The sequence below is a fragment of the Lontra canadensis genome, unplaced genomic scaffold (genome assembly GCF_010015895.1).
Source record: "Lontra canadensis isolate GAN:19392208 unplaced genomic scaffold, GSC_riverotter_1.0 scaffold160, whole genome shotgun sequence".
NCBI classification, from domain to species: domain Eukaryota; kingdom Metazoa; phylum Chordata; class Mammalia; order Carnivora; family Mustelidae; genus Lontra; species Lontra canadensis.
This window is the reverse complement of record NW_022631154.1, coordinates 483,414-510,512: the sequence shown is the minus strand read 5'-3', so window position 1 is coordinate 510,512 and position 27,099 is coordinate 483,414. Positions and strand designations below refer to the sequence as shown.

Sequence of the window (27,099 nt, the reverse complement as noted above, 5' to 3'; positions counted from 1 at the left end):
AGCTGAAGGCAGAGGCTTTAACTCACTGAGCCACCCAGGCACCCTGGGAAGTGCAGTTCTTAAAGTTCGATCTAATTCTGCCCTTTAATATAACTATTATTTTTAGTTATTTCCTCCCAGGATCATTTTGTATACATATGTTTGCTGTTTTGATAGTGTATGTAAAGTGGCAAGTATTCTTGGGACCGTATTGGTCATCTGCTTCTGGGTAGAGCAGGAGAAAACCTCTGCCCAGAGGGCAAGGTGCCTGAACAATGCGCTTGGACTGTGGGCACAGTCCTTCTGCGGATACACTTGATCTTTAAGACGGAAGAATATAGCTTTACATTGAAGTCCTGAGGCCATTTTGAAACAGACTACAAAACGTAGGAAGAAACTTGTTTGTGAACTTGAGAGTTGGAGACCAGGTAGGTCTGTCCCCAAATTCCTGTTAACCCTGTGGTCAGATGGGTTTGGTTTCTCTCTGTACCCCCTCTTAAAGGTGTGCTCCAAGTGGAAAATCGAGATAAAGTCATTGGTTTGAGTACTTTTATTTATTTAGTTATTTATTATTATTTTTTTAAAAAGATTTTATTTATTTGATAGAGATCACAAGTAGGCAGAGAGACAGGCAGAGAGAGAGGAAGGGAAGCAGACTCCCCTCTGAGCAGAGAGCCTGACGAGGGGCTCCATGTGGGGCTTGATCCCCATGACCTGAGCTGAAGGCAGAGGCCTCAACCCACCGAGCCACCCAGGCGCCCGTTATTTATTTATTTATTTTTTAAAAGATTTTTATTTATTTCACAGAGACACAGTGAGAGAGGGAACATAAGCAGGGAGTGTGGGAGAGGGAGAAGGAGGTCTCTTGCTGAGCAGGGAGCCTGATGTGGGGCTTGATTCCAGGACCCCGGGATCATGACCTGAGCTGAAGGCAGACACTTAACGACTGAGCCACCCAGGTGCCCCAGTACTTAACTACTCTTAACCAGGACTGCTTTTGGTTATGGGAAACAGCTTAACTGTTGCTTAAATAAATATGGGACTTACTTGTGTCCCGTAATAATAAGTCCAGGTTAGAGCAGCTGTGGCCTGGTGTAGCTGGGTTTCTGTGATTCTCTTGGCCCTCTCTTGAGGTTGAAATCTGTAACTTTCACCCTCACATCCATGTTCAAGGCAAGAAAGAAAGCTGGTTTTCCCAGAAGGCTTCCAACAGACTACTCCCTGTATCTCACTGGTCAGAACTGGATTCCATAATCACCTCTAACTGCAAGGGAGGCTGGAAAAATGGCAGGGTAATCTTGATTGGCCTTCCTTGGGGCTGGACATGCTGCCCACCTTAACAGGATTGGGTTCTTTTTGAAAAGGGGAGGTGGGGTTTGATGGACAGTCCCCGAGATGGGTTAGCCACTGAGCACCTACAAGGAGCATTAGAAGGTAGGATTGAATGGGTGTAGGGATATTGACCCTAATTTACCATTCATAATACTGTGTTGAATCTTTTTTTTTTTAATTTTATTTATTTATTTGACAGAGATCACAAGTAGGCAGAGAGAGAGAGAGGAGGAAGCAGGCTCCCCGCTGAGCAGAGAGCCCGATGCGGGGCTTGATCCCAGGACTCTGGGATTATGACCTGAGCTGAAGGCAGAGGCTTTTTTTTTTTTTTTTTTTTAATAAAGATTTTCTTTATTTGACAGACAGAGATCACAAGTAGGCAGAGAGGCAGGCAGCGGGAGAGAGAGAGGGAAGCAGGCTCTCCGTTGAGCAGAGAGCCCGATGCAGGGCTCGATCTCAGGACCCTGAGATCACGACCTGAGCCGAAGGCAGAGGCTTTAACCCACTGAGCCACCCAGGCGCCCGAATCTTTTTTTTTTTTTTTTTTTTTAGATTTTTTTTTTATTTGTCAGAGAGTGTGCACACACGCATAAGCAGGGGGAGCTGCACGGGGAGGAGCAAGCTCCCTGCCTAGCAGGGGGTCTGATGCCGGACTCCATCCCAGGACCCAGGGACCATGAACTAAGCTAAAAGCAGACACTTAACCAGCTGAGCCACCCAGGCACCCCGTATTGAATGCTTTTACAGAAAATGTTCCAGCCGCCCACTTGAGCTTCTGTCAAACCCTGATTACAAGCCATCTGTGTGCCTTGCTTCCCCGTTTCACTTGTGTGTTTCTCAACCCGGGGAATAAACACCTTTGCAAAGGAGATACTTTTTTCTTTCTCAAAATGTTGTCCTTCCAGCTGGTCTGTCAGGATATTTTATTTTGTTCCTTTGTTGGTCTTTCCACCACCTGACTGACTCTTCCTGCCCTCTCTGTCCGAAGGCCGCCTGCATCAACTCTGCCTTTCAGGTGCATGTTCTGTGTATCAGCTAGTCCAGGGTTTCTTGTGGTGCTCTGCTAACCTCCCCTTTTTCTCTTTCTCCTCTGTGTCCTCTCCTGCTCTTGCTTCCTCCTCCTGGTGCTGCTGCAGAGTGTCTCTGCAGCCAACTTGAGCGCACCCGCCTGCTCTCCAGCAAGCTGCAGCTCCTGCTGCATGGTCGGGGGACTGATGAGCGGGGCTCCCTGGTGTCCGATAAGCCGAGCCCACTGCTGACACCACTGACCTGGACCCCAGCAGAAAGCTGATTGTTCTTTTTAAAGTCATTTTGCCCTAAGCAAAACAAAACAACAACAACAAAAATTTAAGGTTTTATTCGTTTATTTGAGAGAGGGAGAACCAGACTCCTTGCTGAGCAGAGCCCAACACAGGATTCCATCCCAGGACCCTGAGATCGTGACCTGAGCGGAAAGCAGATGCTTAACCCACTGAGCCTCCCAGGTGCCCCACAAATTGCTTTTTAATTGGGGCAGTGAGAATATCGTTGGCTTCCTAACTGTGCTGCAGAGTGAGAACAGTTGGCGCTGCATTTCTGTTCCTTTTCAAGAGATAACGGGTGATAAAGGGAGGGGCTTGAGAGATCATAGTGAGGAACCAGAGAGAACTTTCTGGTTTCCACCTTGACTTGCCGCCTTTGAACCCAAACATTGGCTGTAGGCAGTGTTCCCCCTGCGTGGATGTTTTCTAACAATAAAAGAACCAATTAGACAAGATGTCGTGACTGCTTCATCTGCAGGCCCAGAGATTGGGCCCTTCTGACTGGGTGGGAAAAAAGGGAAAGGAGAGGAAGGGTATGGGGTATTAATAAGGCCGTGGTGAGTATTTGCGCCCCTAGAGCGGTCTTAGGGGTTTGCTTGCTGAGCAGATTAGATTCTCCTTGCTGTTCACGCCACAGGTCTTCTTCCTGACTTTTTCCTTCTTGCTCCTTTTTCCTGGTTTTATGTTTAATTGTAACTATCTATCACAGGCTAGTTTTGGAGAATAGCTCTATAAAAATCGCAGTTAAGGTTTTGCTTGTATGTTCAGTAGTATTATTGGCTCTGTGGCCTTTAGTGATTCTGTGACGGGCTCTATGGGGTCTTTCATTTATCCCACCAATTAATTGTTCTTTCCTTGTTGGAGGAAGCCTGTAGTTCATGAGGTTCCTCTTGTACTGAGCCTCTGTTTTTACTGGTAGAAACATGCCCATCCTTGTTCTTAGTGCTCACACCCCAGTGAGCCATGTCAGGTAGGCACCGTCCTATGGGCAAAGCCCAGAAAGAAAGGATGGCTGATGCCTAAGGCTGCCTCTCCAGTGACTGAAAACTGAAAGCCTTGGTTGGGTGTGGGTGAATGAGGAAATGACTGATAAGGTCTCCCGCCTCTTCCCCACAGAGAAATAGCAACACCTGCAGCCGCAGCTCGGCCGCCCAAGGCCTGCAGAAGCGAGCGGCGCCTTAGCGTGCGGCGGAGGCCAGGAGGGCGGCTGCTGTGTTCGTCCGCAGCCTCCCCGCAGCAGGAGAGGTTCCCGGTGGGAAGACCGGGATGTTCGCTGCTAGTTCGTGTAACATCTCTCCTTTACCCCGTTAGATAAGCTGAAATGCACCAAAGAGGAGCATCTGTGCACACAGAGGATGCTGGACCAGACTCTGCTGGACCTGAACGAGATGTAGACCCGCCATCCCGCCCGCCGCTGCTCCTCCCTCTGCCCCGACTCCGCCTGAGGCCGGCCTGCCCGAAGCCGGCCTTGCAACTGAGGGCTGATCTTTAACTGGAAGGCTGCTTTCTCCTCTTGCCGCCTCTCCCACCCCGTCCCCTGTGTCTTTTTCGCCAAACTGTCTCTGCCTCTCCCTAGAGATTCCAGCTGGGCTTGAGGCTGAGCACCTTTGGGAACAATGTTGAAGGGAATGTGAGCACAATGCAAAGTGTCTTTAAAAGCATGTTGTGATGTACACATTTTTAATCACCTTTTTTGCTGTTCTTGATGTAGTGACCATTTGTAAAACATTCCAAATTATCCACGGTTCTGGAGCAGCAGTCTCATCCCTTCCTCACATGTGGGAAGTAACTTTTCAGTTCAGTGCATACTGCCCTCCGCGGAGGAGGGCAAGCGGCAGGGGCCTACCTTGCTGAGAGCCAGAGCCCGGAAAGAGCCCCACTCTGGGAAGCTTCGTTGCTTTGTCCAAAGTACCAGCCAGATTAGAAAGATGATTCCAGGAGGAATGGCCAAAAAAGTGTGGCTCAGGGTTTAGCGTTAAGGTATCTTTGAGCAACTTTATTAATTTTTTTTTTCATCAGAAGTGACCAAATTAAGATGGTGAGACCTCTATCTGAGACCAAATCCCGCGCCTGTCTTGGCCCTAACTGCCCACAGAATGGATCATGTTCCCCTTATGTTGAGGTGACCACTTGCTCTCCTGTCTCCTTGAAGGAAAAAAAGAAAATTACGTGCTTGCCCCTGATTCAGCCACATGAGACAAACTCATCACCCTTCGCTGGGTCCAAAGCTGCTGTCTCTAGAAGTGCCATCTCGTGCTTTGTATCAGTCAGTGCTGGAGAAATCTTGAATAGCTTATGTACAAAACTTTTTAAAATTTTATATTATTTTGAAAGTTTGCTTCTGTAGGGTTGGGGCACATTGGCCACCGCGTCTGGCTGAGCATTCTCTGCAGGCTGTGGGCTGACCGAGTGCTGGTCTTTTAAAGTTTCTTTCCCTCCCCAGTTCCCCTTTTCGGTGAGGTTTCTGTGAGGCCTGTCAGGTGCGCCCCCGCTGGTGTGCTCTCTTCGGGCCGATTGGGAGAAAGGAAACCCATAGTGCAAACTGTTTTGATACTGAAAATTGACAAGTGTCTTTTTGAAATAAAGAACCAGTCCCTCGAGCCCTCGGACCTACTCGACTTTTCTTACGAATCCAGTTGTACTTTCTCCACAGGAACTGCGGAGTTTGAGTGAAAGATCAGATGTTTGTGGGTGGCAGCCGCGGGCTTCACTCGGCGTGGCGCGCTGTGGAAGCAGACCAAAGCTGGGTTCAGAACTCTGTCTTGCGCGCCTGATGTAAATAATTCGCTTTTTCCGTCTGTGAGACAAAAGATACATGTCACCGGGGTACGTGTGATTGGGACAGACGTAGGTTCCTTCACTGGCGCGCGCGTGTTCAGGCCGAGCTGCGTGCCCCTTTCTCGTGGGGCTCACGCTCGGGAGCCACGGACTCGGGGCTCCCGAAGTGACCAGCCGTCTCTGACGCCGGTCCGTGTCCTGCCCTGGCCCCCGAGCTGGGCCTCCGCGGGCCGTGGGAAGGAGCCGGGTGGGCCGGACCCGGAGCGCGCGCGGGCGGCCACCTGCGACCTGCCGGCCGATCCCGCGCCCTGGCCTGAGGCGGGACGCGAGTCCCACTTCCTCGTATCCAAGACGCGGCTTCCTCGCCCGAGTCCCGCTCTGCACGCCGAGGCCGGGAAGGCACCGACCAATGCCGCTCGGACATCGCGGCAGCACAGATGGTCGGCTGGGAACCGAACACGAGGCAGGCAGCGGAAGAAGCTGACCTGGGAGAGGGAGGCCGTCTCGGCTCATCGCCACCCGAGAGTCGGAGCCTGTGCTCGCGCTGCACCGGGTCTCCACGCGCGGCTCACAGGAGGGACTCCCACAATTCCCGGGTGGCGGAGGCCCCGCCCCCGTGACGTCGCGCCCAGCGATTGGCCGGCGTAGGGGGCTCGGGCTGCGGCCGCAGTCGAGCGGGAACTGGAGACCCGGTGGTCGCCATGACGGCCTTCGGGGCCCCGCGTCCCGGATGCGGCCGGCCGTTTGGCGGCCGGCCCGCGGCTGGTGTCCTGCTGCTGCTTCAGTGCCTGGTGGGGACCCGGGCCAGCAAACTCAACGTGCCGCAAGTGTTGCTCCCTTTCGGCCGGGAGGCCGGCCGCGTGCCTTTCCTGCTGGAGGCGCAGCGCGGCTGCTACACCTGGTGAGGGGCGGGGTCCCCGGGTCTTCGCGGCCCCTTGGCCCTGCAAGGGTCGAAGCCAGGTTCGAAGCCAGGGCCGACGGGCTTCCTCGACAAGGACAACACCGCAGCGCCCTGTGGCCGTTGGCTTCAGGGGCTTTCCTGTGGGGACCTGCTGGAGCGCGAGGTGGTCCCCGCACGGCCTGAGGAGGTGTCCCTGGGGGGCGGAGCATGGGGGTGCGAGCGCGGACAAGCTGGGGCCTCGGGACACCGCTCACGGCCTCGTGCAGCCCCAGTTCACTCAGGAGCGAGACGAGGCCCCGACACGGTGGGGCGGGGAGACTCGCTTCGGGTGGAGAGGAGGCCTGCCTGGGGCTGTTGCGGAGCTTCCTCTACTCTGAGGGGAAGTGGGCGCCGCCGCGTGTCGGGACGCGGCCGTGAGGCTGGTGCGGACCGGGACGGGGCGGCTGGCGTTTCACGGCTGGAACATGACCCGCTGTGGGTGACGCGCGGAATCTCACCATCCGAAGCCAAAACGTTAACTTTTTAATTTTTTAAAAGATTTTATTTGTTTGTTTGTTTACGAGAGAGCGAGCCGGCGAGAGAGAGCACAAGCAGGGCGAGGGGCAGAGGGAGGAGCAGGGAGTCGATCCCTGGGCTGGATCCCAGGACCCCCAGGTCACGACCTGAGCCGAAGGCAGACACATATCCAACTGAGACACCCAAGTGTCCCAAAATATATTTTTTTATTGCATTCTGAATCGTACTCACACTTGAAAATTTAGGCAGTTTTTCTGTCTTGGCAGCCCAGTTTTAAGATTGGACAAAACTCATTCCTCACAGTATGAGAAATCCTTGTCTTTCATTATTGGAAACACAACATCAATCCCAGTTTGTTTGCTTTTTAAGATTTTACTTATTTATTGGAGAGAGAGGGAGAGAAAGCGCAGGAAGGGGTGCATGCACGGGGGAGAGGTGGCGGGGAAGCAAGCAGACTCCCTGCTAAGCAGGGAGCCGGTTGCGGGGCTCCATCCAAGGACCCTGAGGTCATAACCTGAGCTAAAGGCAGAGGCTCAACTGGCTGAGCCACCCAGGTGCCCCCATGAATCCTGTTTTTGCTTACTGAGGGAAGAATGGAACAGTCTCATTTTATTTATTTATTTTTTAAGATTTTATTTATTCATTAGAGACAAAGAGAGCAAAAGCAGGGGAGAGGGACAGAAGAAGAGGCAGAAGCAGACTCCCTACTGAGCTGGAAGCCTAAGGTGGGACTTGATCCCAGGACCTGGAGATCATTACCTGAGCCGAAGGCAGAGGCTCAACCATCTGAGCCACCCAGGCTTCCCTTAGTTTATTTTTTAAAGATTTTATTTATTTGGGCACCTGGGTGGCTCAGTGGGTTAAAGCCTCTGCTTTTGGCTCGGGTCATGATCTCAGGGTCCTGGGATCGAGCCCCGCATCAGGGCTTTAAAAAACAGATTTTATTTATTTGAAAGAGCAAGAGCAGGAGGGAAAGGAAGAAGCAGACTCCCCACTGAGCAGGGATCCCAATGTGAGATTTGATTCCAGGACCCTGGGATCATGACCTGAATCAAAGGCAGATGCTAAATGGATTGAGCCACCCAGGCGCCCTGGCACAAGCCTGTTTTAAGTATCGAGGGAGGAATATGATACATGTGCAACATTGTACAAGTGATCATTGGGGAAAGGTTTTTATCAGTCTCTTTTAAAGAGTGTCATTTAAATATACCAGGTAGTGTGTAATATGGAAAAACTGTAAGAATCTGTGTTCCTCTGAAAATTAATTTTAACCTACATTCTTATTTCATACTCTTAAGTATTTTATTTTGGCAGGCATTCCTCCCATCATGATGCAGTAACTGTTGAGCCTTTATATGAAAATGGCACCTTATGTTCCCAAAAAGCTGTGCTCATTGCTGAATCTACCCAACCGATACGCCTCAGCAGTATTATTCTTGCTCGAGAGATAGGTATGTTGAGAGAAAACACATTGTGAGGTCGTTCATCTAGAGTAGAATAATCTGATATCTTTTATACATGGTTAATACAAACAGTGTTGGCTTCAAATGGTAAGAAGTAGAAAAGAAAGCAGTCTGCACAATAACCCTAATTGTGACATCCTATTTTGTAAAAATAAATATAAATAAATAAAATATAACTGTGAGGTGCAGAAAAGAAATGTAAATTCTCAGACCCCATCTCAGTTCTGCTGAATTAGAATTTCAGGAGTGGTCCCAGGGAACTAACAAAGCTCTCCAGTGATTCTCATGTGTTACTGAAGTCCAGGAAGCATGGCACCAGTCTTTTTTAGATTAGAGAGTAGCTGGAGAAATGCTTTTTGTATCCAAAATCAAAGCAAGGCTTTTTCTATCCCAGTTCCTGGCACTTCATTGCTACATTGATAGGCCAGAAATACCTGTATTGTTTAAAAATATTTTGATAAATGATACAACTCTATTATGTTATTAAAGAGAACTTCAAGTTGTTTGGTATACCATATTTTATATGGTTGATGATGCCATCTAGTATAAAGCGTTTTTTTTAATGTACAACTAAGAAAAACAGCCAAGTAAACTATGCTTTTCTTTACTTAGAATTTCTGCTTTATGCCTATAGAAGAACTAAGACTTAATTAGATGGTTATTTTTATGTTTCACTCTCATGCCTAATAAAAACGGAAATATAAATAAAATAAACTGGTTAAAGTATTTCTCAAACTACCTTAGCGTTTCTTTCTCAGATGAAACATTTTTTTCACTAGGAATCATCAGTATTTGTGTTTATCCCCACAATATCTTCCTCTATGCCAGCAAGGCTGTTATGGATGTAGTATTTTTTGAAAGGATTAATTAAAAATGAAAACACGTAAAAGCTGTGACACCTGGCTGGCTCAGTTGGAAGACTGTGCAACTTTTTTTTTTTTTTTTTTTTAAGATTTTATTTTTCAGTAATCTCTATACCCAGAGTGAGGCTCACACTCACAACCCTGAGGTCAAGAGACATGTTCTCCACCGAATAGGCCAGCCAGTCACTCCAACTGTTGATTTCAGGGTTGTGAGTTTGAGCCCCACAATAGGTGTAGAGATTACTTAAGTAAATAAAACTTAAAAAAAAAATACCTAAAAGCTATCCTATTGGGCTCTTAAGTTAAGCTTTGCAATTATATAGAACTATTGTGGGGTTTTTTTTTGTAGTTATGGAAAAGTACCTGGCACACCTCAGTTACTACCCTTCCTACCCCATCTCCTTAACCATTTGATTCCCAGGGGATTAAAGAGTGTGCCACCATTGATTGGCCACGATTTTCTTCTTACAGCTGATACCCATTCTACAAGTTTTGATGCTGTCCCTTTTAATGTTCTCACATCTGCAGTCAATCACAACTATGCTGTGACTGCCGCCTGGCTGACAGCAACTGGAAGATGTCATCAATTATAAGATAAAATCTCAATTTCAGAGATATTAAAATATCAAAAAATAACTGTCTTAGAATCAGTGAAATATGGTATGAGGACTCTCAAAGATGAGAATCTGTGAGAAACATGTCATACAGGGCAGCTACAATAGATAGGGAAGGATACCAAGGTCAGAAAAGAAGAATTGTATTGGTCACATAAGTGATTTTTATTAATTAATTAATTAGTTAATTATTTTTAAAAAGATTTTATTTATTTATTTGACAGACAGAGACCACAAGTAGGCAGAGAGGCAGGCAGAGAGAGAGAGGGGGAAGCAGGCTTCTTGCTGAGCAGAGAGCCCGATGTGGGGCTCGATCCCAGGACCCTGAGATCATGACCTGAGCCGAAGGCAGAGGCTTTAACCCACTGAGCCACCCAGGCACCACCACATAAGTGATTTTTTAATGTCATTACTTTTAACTACATGAATTCATTCTGATATCAAAAGATACGTTGACACGGTTGCTAGGAAAAATGTCAAATCTGGCCTCAGCTTAATTTCATCTGACTTATAAATATTCCAAAGTTAAATATCTTTTAAACCCACTTTCCCAATTTTGCTAGACTCAGTAGTAAAAGCCAGTTTCAGTGTCCTACCAGGTCCCTTCTCATCTGAGTGGAAAAGAGCACTCTGAAAGGGGTGAGGTGGGAGAGGGAGAGGACATTGAAAGGGAAGCATATGCCTAAGAGAGAATGTTCATTCATTTGACAAATGTTTTTTTTTTAAAGATTTTTTATTTATTTATTTGATAGATCACAAGCAGGCAGAGAGGCAGGCAGAGAGAGAGGAGGAAGCAGGCTCCCTGCTGAGCAGAGAGCCCGATGCGGGGCTCGATCCCAGGACTCCGATCCCAGGACTCCGAGATCATGACCTGAGCCGAAGGCAGCGGCTTAACCCACTGAGCCACCCAGGCGCCCCGTCATTTGACAAATATTTAATGAAAGGCTTACTAACTGTAAGATGTCTGTAAAGATAGATTTAAGCACTCCATTGGTGTCTAGGTGCTTAGAATTTTATGATGTTTTGGTCAACACTAGCGAAGCATTTTAGTGGCTGTGATGGAGATGTTGGGTAGAGGAACCTACTGGAGTGGGCTTGTTTTATTTGGGGGGAGTGCTAGATTTGTTGTGATCTTCGTTTTGTTTGACTAGGTGCTACTTCATTTGGTAAAGCCTTCAAAGAATATAAAAGGGTATAGAGTAGAAAGTAAGCCTCTAACCTCATTTCTCCAAGAGGTAGCCTCTTCTCTGTACCCTTCAGAGACAGTCTGAATATATGAATGTGCCCCTTTTCTAGTTGGAAATCTGGATTTTTAGCCTTAGGTAAAGGACAAATGGTGGAGTTCGGAGATGAAGGCATGATTTTAGCTCACATGAAGGATGAAGAAAGGGTTTGGATAACAAAGATTTTGGTGTGGGATGAGAGGTATAGGGTGAGCAGCACTTAGTGTGGTGTGCTCAGCATATGGTTGATGTTCCGTAAATTCTTACAGGTTGCTTAGTTGCTACAGTGGATTATAATTGTATAAACAAGAGGAGATGATTTGGAAGCTAGGATAAATATGAGAATCAGGGAAGGCAGGAAATACTTGCTATTTCTGCTCCCGGCTCTGCATCCCCTTGATTCTTGCAATTCCGGTTTTATTCATTCTCTTATTTTTCTATTCTTCCATCTTCATCTCCCTGGATCAACTCTCGTCCTGTCTATTTCATTCATTTTTTTCCCTTTATTGCCTTGCTCCTGTGTGGACCTGAAGTATACCTGAAGTAATATGGATGTGTAGATAAGAATATTTGTTATAGGGGCGCCTGGGTGGCTCAGCGGTTTAAGGCCTCTGCCTTCAGCTCAGGTCGTGATCTCAGGGTCCTGGGATCGAGACCCACATCGGGCTCTCTGCTCCGCAGGGAGCCTGCTTCCCCCTCTCTCTCTGTCTGCTTCTCTGCCTACTTGTGATCTCTGTCAAATAAATAAATAAAATCTTTAAAAAAAAAAGAATATTCGTTATATTATTTATTTATTTTCCATTGTATTATTTAATGAAGTTATTCATTTTTATCTTTAAAAAGATAAGTTGGTCACCTGGGTTGCTCAGTTGTTTGTGTCTGACTCTTGATTTTGGCTCAGGTCAGGTAATGATCTCAGGATTGTGAGATCGAGCCCCATGTCAGGCTCTGCACTGTGGGCGTGGAGGCTGCTTAAGATTTTCTCTCTCTTATGCTGCCCTTCCCCTTACTTCTCCTTGTTAAACAACAACAACAACAACAAAAACCTGCTTAAAAATTAAAAAAGAAAAAAAGGTAAGTTTAAGGTATAATATTTCTGTTAGTCACTCTAAATTTACCTGTAATTCATACGAGGTAATTTTTTTTCCCTTATAGTCAATGGCCATGTGTTGAAAAGCTTATTGCTGTTGAAGTAGTCGGATGGGTAGTCATTGCATGACAAGGCTTTTCGTATTTTTTATGTAAGGTTATAGCTACTTCCGTCCAACAGTTGCCCTGCATGTTTCTCCACAGAAGAAAAGTATTTAATTTCCCATTTAAGTACTGTTAGATTATCCAGGTCTAATTATCTAGTGTGTTTTATTTAAGGTCACCCTTCCTTCCTTTGTCATCCTTGGAACACTTCCTTAATAGTGTGTTTTACCAGCAAATCCCATAGGATTTCAGCTTCTCTTGGTTCTTAATGATAGGTCTCATATTTTGGTCTTCATTTCTTTATTTCTTTTTATTTTATTTATTTATTTGACAGTGAGAGAGAGAACACAAGCAGGGTGGGCAGGAGGCAGAGGGAGAAACAAGCTCCCTGCTGATCAAGGAGCCCCATGTGGGACTCTATCTGAGGACCCTGGGATCATGACCTGAGCTTGTGCTGGGAGCTGGGATCATGACCTAAGCAGGTGCTTAACCAACTGAGCCACCCAGGCATCCCAGTCTTCATTTCTTTTAACTTCATATTCTGTTCAATTAAATATTAAGTAAAAGATTAATTGAGTACATTAAATTTTTTTTCTTTTAAAATAATTTTAAATTTACAGAAGCAATGCAAAGATAGTACAAAGCGTTCCCATATACTCTTCACCCCGTTTTCTTTCTTTTTTCTTTTAAAGGGTTTTATTTATTTATGAGAGAGAGGGAGAGAGAACAAGCAGGAGGGAGGGGCAGAGTTTGAGGGAGAAGCAGACTCCCTGCTTAGCGGGGAGCCCTGATGTGGGGCTCAATCCCAGGACCTGACCAAAGGCAGACGCTTAGCAGGCTGAACCAACCAGGCCCCCACCCCCGCCCCCTGCCCCAGTTCTCTTTAATGTTCCACTAATGTCCTTTTTCTGATCTAGGATTTATTTTTTATTTATTTATTTATTTTTTTAATTTATTTGACAGACAGATCACAAGTAGGCAGAGAGGCAGGCAGAGAGAGAGGAGGAGGAGGCAGGCTCCCTGCTGAGCAGAGAGCCCGATGCGGGACTCGATCCCAGGACCCCGAGATCATGACCTGAGCCGAAGGCAGAGGATTTAACCACTGAGCCACCCAGGCGCCCCGTGATCTAGGATTTAATTCAAGACACTGTAAGGGCCTATTTAGAGCAATTCCATCCGGTTAAACAGTGATTTTGTTGTTTATGCAGTAAAACTTAAACTGACCCTGCCCACCCCTCCCAGGGGACTTACTTAAAAGTAAGTCTGGGAAACAGTGTCAGGTAACAAAGCCCAAATACAAGGGCAAGTCAGGCCAGGTGGAGACATCCAATCAGTGGGGTGCGCATACTGTCTCCCTAGCTACCAAGGAGTGTGGGCCCCGCCTTTTGGGCACCTTTTAGGCACCGATTCTGACCAAGATGATAGGCTAGTTCAAATATCTACTATAGGGTGAACTGTGATTCAATTGGTCACGTGTGTGTGACCTAGCATGACTGTGCAGCTTTCTCTGTGTGTTACAATCTCATTGGACACCTGTGTGTGGCCAGGCTCAACCACATGGCCCTTGCCCTTTAAAAGTTAGTAGGTAAGGCAGGGAGGAGTCGCCCTCTCTGTAAGAGGTGGCCCTGACCAGTCGGTTTGATTCTTGATGCTTGGCACGAAATAAAGCTTTGCTTGACCTTCACTTTGTATCAGTCTCGCTCCTTTGATTACAGACCCATTAACACCACATTCTAAACTACGTTGTCGTGTTTCCTTTATCTCCTGTGACCTATGACAGTTTCTCAGATTTTCTTTGCTTTTCGTGATCTTGACATTTTTAGAGTATTGGTCAGGTTTTTTTTGTTTTTGTTTTTGTTTTTTAAGGATTATTTATTTATGGGGCCCCTGGATGGCTTAGTCCTTAAGCGTCTGCATTTGGCTCAGGTCATGATCCTGGGGTCCTGGGATGGAGCCCCACATCGGGCTCCCTGCCCAGCGGGAAGCATGCTTCTCCCTCTCCCACTCCCCCTGCTTGTGTTTCCTCTCTCACTGTCTCTCTCTCAAATAAATAAATACAATCTTTAAAAAAAAAAAAAAAAAGAGAGAGAGAGAAACCAAGATAATGCTGCTAGTGTGCTTGTTGCTACTGTAATGGCACTGTTCCTAGGCCATCTAAGCAGACAGCCCTAGGAAGTATATATACTAACCATATATATACACATACCTGTATTTTTTAAACATACAATGTATTATTTGCCCCAGGGGTACAGGTCTGTGAATCATCAGTCTTACACATTCCATAGCCGTCACCATAGCACATACCCTCCCCAAAGTCCATAGCCCAGCCACCCTATCCCTCTCACTCCACCCCAGCAACCCTCAGTTTGTTTTGTGAGATTAAGTCTCTTATGGGTTGTCTCCATTCTGATCCCATTTTGTTTCATTTTTTTCCTCCCTAGCCCCCTAGCCTCCACAACCTCCTGCCCTGCCTCTCAAATTCCTCATATGAGGGAGATTATATGATGATTGTCTTTCTCTGATTGACTTATTTCACTCAGCATCTATACCCTTTAGTTCCATCCACATAGTTGCAAATGGCAAGACTTTGTTTTTTGATGGCTGCATAGTATTCCATTGTATGTATATACCTACATCTTTTTTATCCGTTTTTTAAAAAAGGTTATATTTATTTAATTGACAGAGAGAGAGAGAGGAAACACAAGTAGGGGGAGTGGGAGAGGGAGAAGCAGGCTTCCCACTGAGCAGGAGCCTGATGACAGGACACGATCCCAGGACCCCGGGATCATGACCTGAGCTGAAGGCAGATGCTTAATGACGGAGCCACCCAGGTTGCCCCCATATCTGTATTTCTTTCTTTTTTTAAAATATTTTATTTATTTATTTGACAGAGATCACAAGTAGGCAGAGAGGCAGGCAGAGAGAGAGAGAGAGGAGGAAGCAGGCTCCCTGCTGAGCAGAGAGCCGGATGCGGGGCTCAATCCCAGGACCCTGAGACCATGACCTGAGCCGAAGGCAGAGGCTTTAACCCACTGAGCCACCCGGGCGCCCCATCCTTGGCCTTTTTTGAGGGGCACTTGCCTATAATATTTGATTAACATTTCCTTTGATTTAAGAATTCCATAAAAGCAGATCCACAGCTAGGGACAGAGTTCACCACTGCTGTCCACTGGTAATTTTGGGTATTGTAGTGGTAGTTACTTTGCTTTTGTTTCTTGTACATGAAGCTGAAAGTAAAAAATACAGTTGTAACAGCAGAATGAGACAGCTATGTAGGCAGTCCTCTAACACACGGCAGATACAAGAGGTGGGGATATTATTAAAAGATAGTACAAAACAATTTTTATGGGCGCCTGGGTGGCTCAGTGGTTAAGGCCTCTGCCTTCGGCTCAGGTCATGATCCCAGGGTCCTGGGATCGAGCCTCACATCGGGCTCTCTGCTCAGCAGGGAGCCTGCCTCCTCCTCCTCTCTCTCTCTGCCTATTTGTGATCTGTCTGTCAAATAAATAAAAATCTTTAAAAAAAACAAAACAAAACAAAAAAACAATTTTTATTTCATCCTCATTTCATTCTGTACTGTTTATTTTTATGTTTCTGAAGTTCACTGTGGTTATATTGACCAGAACTCTGGCTGGTCTAATACATTGTTCCCAGGCTTTTTAACCTCAGAGAGAGAAATTTATTGGCATGACTGACATGGTTGTCACCTTTTTGCTTTTTGAGACAAATACATTTAAAAAAATCTAATGCCATAATTTCATAAAGGAAAAAACTTCAATACTTCAAAGCTCAGATAGAATATAATAATAAAGTGTATTTGTTTATTTTTTAAAGATTTTATTCATTTATTTGACGGACAGATCACAAGTAGGCAGAGAGAAAGGCAGAGAGAGAGGGGGAAGCAGGCTCCCTGCTGAGCAGGGATCCCAGTGCGGGGCTCGATCCCAGGCCCTGAGGTCATGACCTAAGCCGAAGGCAGAGGCTTAACCCACTGAGCCCCTCAGGTGCCCCTGTTACTTTTTTTAGATTTTATTTTTAAGTCCTCTCTGCACCCCACGTGGTGCTCAAACTCACAATCCCAAGATCAAGAGTAGCACATCCCACTGACTGAGCGCCCCTGAGATATATTTCTTCAGAGTGAAGACATTTAATTTCATTACTCTTCTGTTAAGATTCTTACCTTCCTCATTTTTCCATGGGTGAATGAAAATATCATTATAGGTCAGTGTTTGAGAACGACTGGTCTGTTGTCTCTTATAAACAGAGACTTTGGTATTTTGTCATTATGCTCCTTTCCTCCACAGGTAGAAAGCAACTGTGAAAACCTTTTTTATAATATAGAATAAGGGTTTGTGTGTTTGAGATATTTAATAGATTCATGACCTGTTGAACTAAATTCTAAGTTTTTGGGTTCATCATAGTGACGGACCATGAGCTGCGCTGTGATGTTAAGGTTGACGTGGTAGAGAGAATTGAAATTATATCTCGAACCCGGGAACTCTACGTAGATGATTCACCACTGGAACTGACGGTGAGGGCGTTGGATGCTGAAGGTAGGGGACTTGAGGTGATTCAACAAAATTACCTAAAATAAAGTACTACTCCTTTGTGTTTAGTACTTGGGGAAAAAAGCAACTCGAGAGATAAAAGTAGATGAGAAATCGTATTTATTTGTTTGTTTAAAAATATTTTATTTATTTACTTGACAGAGAGAGAGATCACAAGGAGGCAGAGGCAGACAGAGAGGGGGAAGCAGGCTCCCCGCTGGGCAGAGAGCCCGATGCGGGGCTCGATCCCAGGACCCTGAGATCATGAACTGAGTTGAAGGCAGAGGGCCAAGCCACTGAGCCATCCAGGCGCCCCAGTATTTATTTTTTTATATGAGGTTCATGTACACAAGGAACTGATAATTATGAGTATGGTTCAATGTATTAGCTACATACTTTCATAGAATTTTTCTGCTTATATTTAGTTATTGGTTATCTCAGATGTTTTCTTAAATATCTGGATTCAGTCACTGAGCTTCTGCTGATGATCCCTAGATCAGCCATTAAGAACATTTGTTTGCAATTGATTACTAGCTCTGTTTTGATCAGTCCACTTTCTGTAGGCCAGGGGAATTATGTGTAAACCTATGAAAAGTTTTATGATTTTTTTTTAAAGATTTTTATTTATTTATTTGACAGAGAGATAGCGAGAGGAGGAACACAAGCAGGAGGGTGGGAGAGGGAGAAGAAAGCTTCCCAACGAGCAGGGAGCCCAGTGTGGGTCTGGATCCCAGTGTGGGGCTTAATCCCAGGACCGTGGGATCATGACCTGAGCTGAAGGCATAAGCTTAACAACTGAGCCACCCAGGTGCCCCGATTTTATTTTTCTTGAGACTGATTTTAAATTGCTTTTAGTACACTATATAACTGTGTAATGTGGTATTTAAAACATTTAAATTTGCCTCTGCCTTCGGCTCAGGTCATCATCTCAGGGTCCTGAGATCAAGCCCTGCATCAGGATCCCTGCTCAGCAGGGAGCCTGCTTCCCCCTCTCTCTCTGCCTGCCTCTCTGCCTACGTGTGATCTCTGTCAAATAAATAAAAATAAAAAATCTAAAATAAAATTTAAATTTATTGCCACTTTCTTTGTAAACTATTGTAAATAATAATTTTTCAATTTAAAAATAAATATTAGAAGTATTCTGGAATCTAGTTTTTATAAAAATTTATGTTGAAGGGACCATGATTTAGGGATGCCTGTCATCCCTGAAGTGGACTGTGCAGTGGCATTTATGAGGAAGGGTACAGAAGGAGTTAAAGAGCCAGAAGTTAATCAGCTTGAGTCTTTTCTGCATTCAGAAAGTTTGTGTAGCAACAGTAGTTTTATTGTTTGTGTAGGGATCTTCCTGGTGTATGTGTTTTAAATTCACTAATGGTAGTGCTTCTATTTGTTAATGAAGGAGGCCTAAATATAATTTTCTAGTTAGGTTTCTCTTTCTAGGTAAAGATACATGAATATTTTTGAATATGTGATTCTGTCCTGTCTGCTTTTGTCTTGCTTTATAGGAAATACTTTTAGTAGTTTGGCAGGGATGATGTTTGAGTGGAGCATCGCCCAGGATAACGAATCAGCAAGAGAAGAATTGTCTAGCAAAATTAGGTAACACTGCAACCAACATAAACCATCTCATTTTGAAGGAGACATCTGCATTTGGGTGGCGCGCTGAACAGCAACTATCTGTATGGGCTTTGATAATCCTGCTGTCTGGACTTTTTTGGAACAGATAAATTTACCAGGAGGAAATGTCTTTGATAGAATGACATATGGTGTGGGTGCAGGTACTTTTATGATTGGTTAATGTGAACCACTCCAGAGGAATTCATGAGCTCAGGACTGTACAATTGTTTGAGCCAGGTGCGTCCTCCAGCAGGTTAGTTATTCATGCTCTCTGCACGTGCTGGGGGACAGTGAGTGGATGACAGTATGAAATTTTGTTTTTAGTACTAAGAAATAGCTCTCAGACAGTCCCAAGTTTTAGTCCCGTAATAGCTTTAGCCAGAAGCACATTAAATACTTTCGTTCTATCTAATACTTATGGAAAACAGATTTTTAAAAAAAGATTTTATTTATTTATTTGGCAGAGTAAGAGCATGAGCAGGGGGGAGGAGCAAGGGGAGAGAGAGAGAAGCAGACCAGGGAGCCTGATGTGGGACTGGATCCCAGGACCCTGGGGTCACGACCTGAGCTGAAGGCAGATGCCTAACTGGTCGTGATCCCAGGGTCCTGGGATCAAGCCCTGCAGGACCTGACTAAGGGTCAGGTCCTGACTAACTGACTAAGCCACTCAAGTGCCAATGAAAAACAAATTTTAGGACTTTTTACAATATATAGACATTGAAGAAACTATGTTTAAAGTCTCTTAGTGCCTTTTGGAAGATGACTCATTACTTGATTACACTAGGAACAAACTTTATTTTATCTCTTAAGGATTCTGAAATACTCTGAAGCCGAGTATTCTTCCCCTGTGTATATTGCTGAGATGGAAAAAGAAGAGAAACAAGGAGATATGATTTTGGTGTCTGGGATCAGAACTGGTGCTGCTGTTGTAAAAGTTCGAATTTTTGAGCCGTTCTATAAGGTAAACAGTTTGTGCCACAAACTTTCAAACTTTCATTTAAGGGCCTTGTCTGTGGAAAATATTATTCCTTATATTTATTTATAATGGAAGCCCTTTAACCTGATATGATTTGGGTCAATAGTTGGTCTTTAATTGAAAACTCATTTGAACTAGGTAGACATAAAAAATACTTATCTTCTTCAAGCCTGTTGCTAATTATAATTACACATACAACAGGTGTTTCTCTTAAAATGTGTAAGCACAGTTTGTTCGCCTGCCCTTGGGTGGGGACCCAGGATGCTTTCCTGGCCACGAACTCATAGTTTAGAAACATGAATGTATGCTCATGCTTACACCTGGTGCAGTTCCTACTTTCTTTTTCTTTTCATTTTTTTTTTTAAAAAAAGATTATTTATTTATTTATTTATTTGACAGACAGAGACCCCAAGTAGGCAGAGAGAGAGGAAGGGAAGCAGGCTCACCGCTGAGCAGAGAGCCCGATGCAGGGCTCAATCCCAGGACCCTGGGATCACGACCTGAGCTTTAACCCACCGAGCCACCCGGGTGCCCCCTGTTTTCATTTTTAATTTCATTTTATAGTCGAGTGAAAAAATTAGACATGTGTGAAGCAATTTGAGTACAGAATTCTATATTTTTCAAGGATTTTTCCATAATCTTTTACACTTTTCACCTACACCTAACAGTGATAGCTGTACCTTTTTTCAGCTTGCTTTAGACTTCTTTACAAAACATTTAAATTTTTTGTAGGAACAGCAGCTCCCTTTGCATTCATGGTTTATTTTATTTAGTTTTTAAAAAGATTTTATTTATTTATTTGACAGGGAGAGTGAGATCACAAGCAGGCAGAGAGGCAGGTGGAGAGAGGGTGGAAGCAGAGAGCCTGATGTGGGGCTCCATCCAGTACTGGGCTCAGTCCCAGTACCCTGAGACCATGACGTGAGCTGAAGGCAGAGGCTTAATCCACTGAACCACCCAGGCGCCCTTATTTATTTGACAGACAGAGATCACATATAGGCAGAGAGGCAGGCAGAGAGAGAGGGGGAAGCAGGCTTCCTGCTGAGCAGAGAGCCTGGTGAGGGGCTTGATCCCAGCACTCTGGGATCATGACCTGAGCAGAAGGCAGAGGCTTTAACCCACTGAGCCACCCAGGCGCCCCAGTGGTTTATTTTTTAAGGTAATTATAATTAAAAGTGCAAATGTCGTAAATAGGTTTCAGAAAAATCAATGTCTTTTGGTGAGTGTCTCATTCAAATGGCAGGGACATGGTATGGATACCATAGATTGTAGCCTACCAGCCTTGTGTTGGGTTAGTCTTCACAACAGTCAGGGGTAGAGAATTAATCTGACTTAATCTGGAAGTCAGTTCATTGGAGTCTGGTTAAAAGAATTTCTGTGGTATCCAATTAAGTATTCCCTTGTTTCATTTCAGCATATGTGCCTTTTTATTTACCACCTCTTCTGCTTTAGAAGTCTTGTCATTTTTTATTCTTAGTTTGAGCGACTTAGAAAGTCAGTATAATATTAAGATTCATGGTCACTTTTTTTTTTTTAAGATTTTATTTATTTATTCGACAGACAGAGATCACAAGCAGGCACAGAGGCAGGCAGAGAGAGAGGAGGAAGCAGGCTCCCTGTGGAGCAGAGAGCCCAACGTGGGGCTCAATCCCAGGACCCTGGGATCATGACCTGAGCCGAAGGCAGAGGCTTTAACCCACTGAGTCACCCAGGAGCCCCTCATGGTCACTTTTTTTTTTTTTTTAAGATTTTATTTATTTATTCGACAGACAGAGATCACAAGTCGGCAGAGAGGCAGGCAGAGAGAGAGAGAAGAGGAATCGGGCTCCCTGTGGAGCAGACAGCCCGATGTGGGGCTCGATCCCAGGACCCTGGGATCCTGACCTGAGCTGAAGGCAGAGGCTTTAACCCACTGAGCCACCCAGGCACCCCCCTCATGGTCACTTTTTAAGGATAACTGAAATTATGATTCTTTTTTAAAGATTTAATTTATTTATTTATTTGAGAGAGATAGAGCATGAGCAGGGATAGTGGCAGAGGGAGAAGCAGACCCCCTGCTGAGCAGGGAGCCTGATGTGGAACTCATCTGGGAGTTCCAGGATCATGACCTGAGCTGAAGGCAGTCGCTCAACCAATCGAGCCACTTAGATGCCCTGAAATTATGATTTGTGATTAGGAAAGCATTTTTTAAATCCCTCTAAGATAATTTTATTTATTTATTTATTTATTTATTTTGAAAAAGACTTTTATTTATTTATGACAGAGAGATAGCGAGAGAGGGAACACAAACACAGGGGAGCTGAAGAGGGAGAATCAGGCTCCCTGCCAAGCAGGAAGCCCATAGGGGGCTCGATCCCAGGACTCTGGGATCATGACCCGGGCTGAAGGCAGATACTTAACTGACTGAGCCACCCAGGCGCCCCACTGTAAGATAATTTTAAAAGAGACATAAGATTTTTTTTAAGATTTTATTATTTATTTGACAGAGATCACAAGTAGGCAGAGAGGCAGGCAGAGAAAGAAGAAGGGAAGCAGGCTTCCCGCTGAGCAGAGAGCCCAATGTGGGACTCAATCCCAGGACCCTGGGATCATGACCTGAGCCAAAGGCAGTGGCTTTAACCCACTGAGCCACCCAGGTGCCCCAAGAAGTAAACTTTTAGCAAGGAAGATGAACTTCAGGAAATGTTGCTTATGGAAACTCGTTTTTTTCCTTCCTCTTTTAGAAAGTGGCAGCAGCATTGATACGTCTGTTAGTTTTGGAGAATATATTTCTTATACCATCGCATGATATATATCTCTTAGTAGGAGCATATATTAAATACCGAGTTGCAAAAATGGTGCAGGGAAGAATGACAGGTAAGGTGATTTATCTTTTCCTAAGATGAACATTTCCCAGATCCTTCCTGCTGACAATAAGAGAAGCAACTCCCATCTTTTTTTTTTTTTTTTAAGATTTTATTTATTTATTTGACACAGAGAGAGAGATCACAAGTAGGCAGAGAGGCAGGCACAGAGAGAGAGAGAGGGAAGCAGGCTCCCCGCTGAGCAGACAGCCTGATTTGGGGCTTGATCCCAGGACCTTGAGATCATGACCTGAGCAGAAGGCAGAGGCTTTAACCCACTGAGCCACCCAGATGCCCCGAGAAACAACTCCATCTTACGTATACAAATACTTCTTTATGTTTTTAGATTTTGTGATAAAGTATTCCTTAATTGCTATATTTGAGATAATACTGTGCAGAGATTGTCCCCCTGTCTTGAACAGACTAATGCTTAGCCCGGTGCCTATAGGCATCTAAATTCTCTGTTAAAACCACAGCCAAATATTTACTAGATTTTTTACGGCAAGTGAGGACACTTTACCAGAAGGGACTTGAATGATCTTTGTAGAAGTTGTTTCTTGAGAAACTCAGTTTATTCACTGAAAACTTGACACTCTGTTGACCTTAGAAGTCCCAATGAGTTTATAAAGTGTGCATTGGCTTCATTAGCCTTAGTCCTTTCCTTCCTTACTTAGTGGGGATCTTTCTTGATACTTTCAGTTCACTGGTTTTTAAGAATGCAAGCAATATCAATGATAAACTCATATAGTAACCCCCCCCATGGCTAATGTCAAAATTTATCATAGGGGGAAGGAAAGTAGAAGCAGATCATACTCTTACTTAGGCGTGCTTCCTGATTTGCCTCTTATAATCCAACAATACATTGTTGTCTCTTATAATGGCTGCTCTTGTTACATTTATAAAGTATCTTTCATGTCTTACAGAGGTGGGATTTCCCCTAGAACACTATACACTGGAATTGCAAGATGACAGAGTTGCATGTAATTGGTCTCTTTCTGGGAAAGTGGCTTTACTGGATGAGAAAAGAGCTATGGTGACTGCTGTTCAACTGGGCCAAACTAACCTTGTCTTTGTCCACAAAAGTATCCTTTTCATGTTTTAGCTGTCACTCTGTGTTTCCCTGAGTATGCAAGACATGTTCCTTGGTAAAATAATTTGTTAAGATTATACTTATTTTCTATAGGTTTTATTTTTAACAAAGAACTATTATTAATTATTATTTTCAGAATTTCTAACAAAGGGAAGGTGAGGAAGAGAATAGTTGGAACGTGGCATCTGTTCACTTCGATGCTTACTTGCAACCTCAGTGAGATTATAACTAGACTGGGAAAGCAGCTTGAAGAGACTTCTGTGAATTTTGTTTAATTTCTTCATTCCCATTTCCACATGAATATTTTAGAAAAGATGGTGTGGTATTGTCTGCACTAGATGCTTAATTAATATTTGTTAAATTGAGTTGAGAGCAATTTTTAAAAAATTCACTAAACCTGCTCTGTAATGACTGAAGAAAGAGAGATTTAGAGCTCTGTTATAGTCCAAGAAAACAGAACGAAGTTTTATTTTATTTATTTATTTTTTAAAGATTGTATTTATTTATTTATTTGTCAGAGAGAGAGAGAGAGCACAAGCAGCCAGAGCTGCAGGCAGACGCAGAGAGAGAAGCAGGCTCCCCACTGAGCAAGGAGCCCAATGTGGGACTCGATCCCAGGACCCTGGGATCATGACCTGAGCCGAAGGCAGCGGCTTAACTGATTGAGCCACCCAGGCGCCCCCAGAATGAAGATTTAAACAAAATTGAAATATTTGGACTCCATTTCTCAATGTTTGATTTTGAAATATGTCCTATTTTTGAGTATTTGAATCTGAAAGAGATTAATTCATTTAGCAAATATTTATTTTAACCCTACAATACGCTCAGCATTGTTCTGAGCGCTGGAAAGGCAGACTGCTAGTTTACTCCGGGTAGTTGGGGGGGTCTTCTGTGAAAGGCAGCCCTGCAGTGGTGTGGGCCGTGCAGACACCTGCGTGAAAGAGCTCAAGGAGGAGGAGATAGCACTTGCCGAGCTGGTGAGGCGGAGCGTGTCTGGCATGGTTAAAGATGAGCAAAGCCGGCAGTGAGACTGAAGTGCTGAGAAGAGGGGCAAAGTAGGAGAGGTGGTGGAATGGGGGAGGGAGGGAGTTGTGTGGCACCTGGTAGGCTAGGAGAGTACAGTATTGCTTGTATAATCATATTAGCGCCTTATATTACTTGTCTAAAACATATTAAGGAGGGTTTTGGGTCCAGAGTTGTTTGTTTTTTTAGTCATTTTAAGATGCATAGGACATTGGTCAACAGATACAAGAGTACCTACAAAACTAACTAAATCATTCAATATTAGAGCCCCAGCTGTGTGTCAGGTGCTTCCCTGAATTCCCCAGGCAGACTTATATGACCTTACCTCCCACCCCAATATTCTCAGGTCATATTGTTATTTATTCCAAAGTAGTAGATATTAAAATACAGTATACTTGGGCTCCTGGGTGGCTCAGTGGGTTAAGCCTCTGACTTCGGCTCAGGTCATGATCTCAGGGTCCTGGGATTGAGGCCTGCATTGGGCTCTCTGCTCAGCGGGGAGCCTGCTTCTCCCTCTCTCTGTCTGCCTCTCTGCCTGCTTGTGATCTCTCTCTCTCTGTCAAATAAATAAAATGCAGCATACTTATCTATTTATATGTCTTCCTGGAGGATGTGGATGGTGATACTCATAACTCCTTCCAGCCCCTGGCTTAGGGCGACTGGCTGTTCTATTCTTAGAGAACAAGAAGAGCAGCAGGTTTATGGGAAAGGAAAACTACGTTACTTTTTCACAAGTTAACCTGAAGTACCTGTAGGATAGAAATGCCAACAGATATTTTACTTTTATTTTTTAAAAGATTTTATTTTATTTATTTGAGAGAGAGCGTGTGACTTAGCACGAAGGAGTGTGGAGAGAGAAAGGGAGAGGAAGAAGCAGACTGCCCACTGAATGGGAGCCTAAGGCGTTGCTTGATCCTAGGACTCCTAATCATGACCGGAGCCAAAGGCAGACACTTAACTGAACCACCCACGCACCCCCAACAGGTACATTTATTATGCATCTGGAGGAGAAAGATTCAGGATAAAGATAGGTATTTGAGAGATGAGTTTATAGATAGGTGACAGTTGAAGCTGTTGTCGTGGACAAAAATCACTGAGAGTATATAGAGTTAAAATGAGAAGAGGAGCAAAGACCAGCTTTTAAGGTTCATGTGGAAAAAGAGGAATTCTTTTTTTTTTTTTTTAAGATTTTATTTATTTATTTGACAGAGAGAGATCACAAGTAGATGGAGAGGCAGGCAGAGAGAGAGAGAGAGGGAAGCAGGCTCCCTGCTGAGCAGAGAGCCCGACACGGGACTCGATCCCAGGACCCTGAGATCATGACCCGAGCCGAAGGCAGAGGCTTAACCCACTGAGCCACCCAGGCGCCCCTCTTTTTTTTTCTTTTTTTTTTTTTTTTTAAGATTTTATTTATTTATTTGAGAGAGAGAATGAGCTGGGTGGGGGAGGGACAGAGGGAGAGAATCTTAAGTAGACACTGTGCTAAGTACGGAGCCCACACAGCGGGGCTCAGTCTCATGACCCTGAAATCATGACCTGAGCCAAAATCAAGAGTTGGACATTTAACCTACTGAGCCACCCAGGTGCCCCAAGACGTGAGAACTTTTATGAGATAAGAGAAACTTGAACATGTCTGTAAGGTAAACAGAAAGATGGCACAGAGGTGGGAGAAAGGAGGGTCAGTGGATGATGGAGCAAGGTTTCTGAGGGGTAAGGGAAAATGAGTTTCAGAACACATGGAAGGATTGGGTGGAAGGTCTCTTATTCTGACAAAGGAGGAATGAATTAGTTTAGCGATCTGTCCAGATCTGTTTCCTCATCTGTAAAAGTGGAGGGAATGTTGTGTCTTTGAATTTCCTTCTAGCTCTTACATTTTATGAACATTAGATTAGAGTACATATCAGAACCAAACCTAAATTGCCACAGAGGTACCTGTACAGTCTCTAAAAGATTTGTTTTAATGACTAGATAAAATTGACATGTCAATTGTTTGTGTATCAATAGCTCATTTGGAATTTTGAGGCAGTTTTAAAAGTTTGATCCCTCAAGTGGATTAAATATTACTTTACTTCCATTATCACAATGGGTTACAGTAGTGACAAATTGTAATCTAGTACATGGCTGAATTACTACGCTTCCTAAATTAGTGTACTTAGAATGATTGAGTGTTTTCTGTTCAGTTATCTCAGTTATATATTTTTTCTTAGCTTTTGGGTGTAGTATATTTTAGAGAGGGAAGTATATTTCTGGAAGTATTCCAGGAAGTATATTCCTGATTCTGTATAGGACAATAACAGAATAAATTCATATTTTTGCTAGAAATTAACTGAAGGGGTAGTGGGTAATATGGTGTCTAAGTGACTAGCAGTATCTTTCATGACAAAGAGAAAACATTTGGTAATAAAGATTTACTGTAGATAATGGAAAATCAACTAGTAACTTTTAAAACTGTCTGCAGAGCCTGAGGCAGATTGCTGGGCTGGATGGCAGGTCATTCCCCTCCCTCCCCATCATCACCACTATCCGATTCAATAGCCAGAGTGATGCCACATTGTCCTGCTTTCCATAATGGGCCCCTCATGTAAGAATTTACTTGAAGGGGCACCTGGGGCCTCAGAGGGTTAAAGCCTCTGCCTTTGGCTCAGGTCATGATCCCAGAGTTCTGGGATCAAGCCCTGAATCGGGCTTTCGGCTCCATGGGGAGCCTGCTTCCTCCTCTCTCTCTGTGCCTGCCTCTCTGCCTACTTGTGATCTCTGTCTGTCAAATAAATAAATAAAAATCTTAAAAAAAAAAAGAATTTACTTGGAGAAAGAGTTCTACAGCTAAATGAATACTAAA

At 44.4% G+C, this 27,099-nt stretch overlaps 2 protein-coding genes across 6 annotated transcripts in view; both read left to right on the top strand.

The window, feature by feature from the left end:
• Positions 1-4,293, top strand: part of TPM3 (tropomyosin 3) — a 28,386-nt gene extending 24,093 nt beyond the window's left edge. For all 5 annotated transcript variants that reach the window (XM_032845207.1, XM_032845209.1, XM_032845208.1 and 2 more), the window contains one exon: positions 3,924-4,293. In XM_032845207.1, the coding sequence (XP_032701098.1) occupies positions 3,924-3,927 (4 nt within the window). In that variant the 3' untranslated portion in view covers positions 3,928-4,293. The remainder of the gene's footprint in view (positions 1-3,923) is intronic.
• Positions 4,294-6,157: 1,864 nt separating this feature from the next.
• NUP210L (nucleoporin 210 like) overlaps positions 6,158-27,099 on the top strand; it is an 88,161-nt gene continuing 67,219 nt past the window's right edge. The window contains exons 1-7 of the mRNA XM_032845242.1: positions 6,158-6,291; positions 8,122-8,258; positions 16,586-16,717; positions 18,217-18,310; positions 19,139-19,289; positions 22,028-22,160; positions 23,071-23,229. Of these exons, the coding sequence (XP_032701133.1) occupies positions 18,243-18,310; positions 19,139-19,289; positions 22,028-22,160; positions 23,071-23,229 (511 nt within the window). The 5' untranslated portion in view covers positions 6,158-6,291; positions 8,122-8,258; positions 16,586-16,717; positions 18,217-18,242. The remainder of the gene's footprint in view (positions 6,292-8,121; positions 8,259-16,585; positions 16,718-18,216; positions 18,311-19,138; positions 19,290-22,027; positions 22,161-23,070; positions 23,230-27,099) is intronic.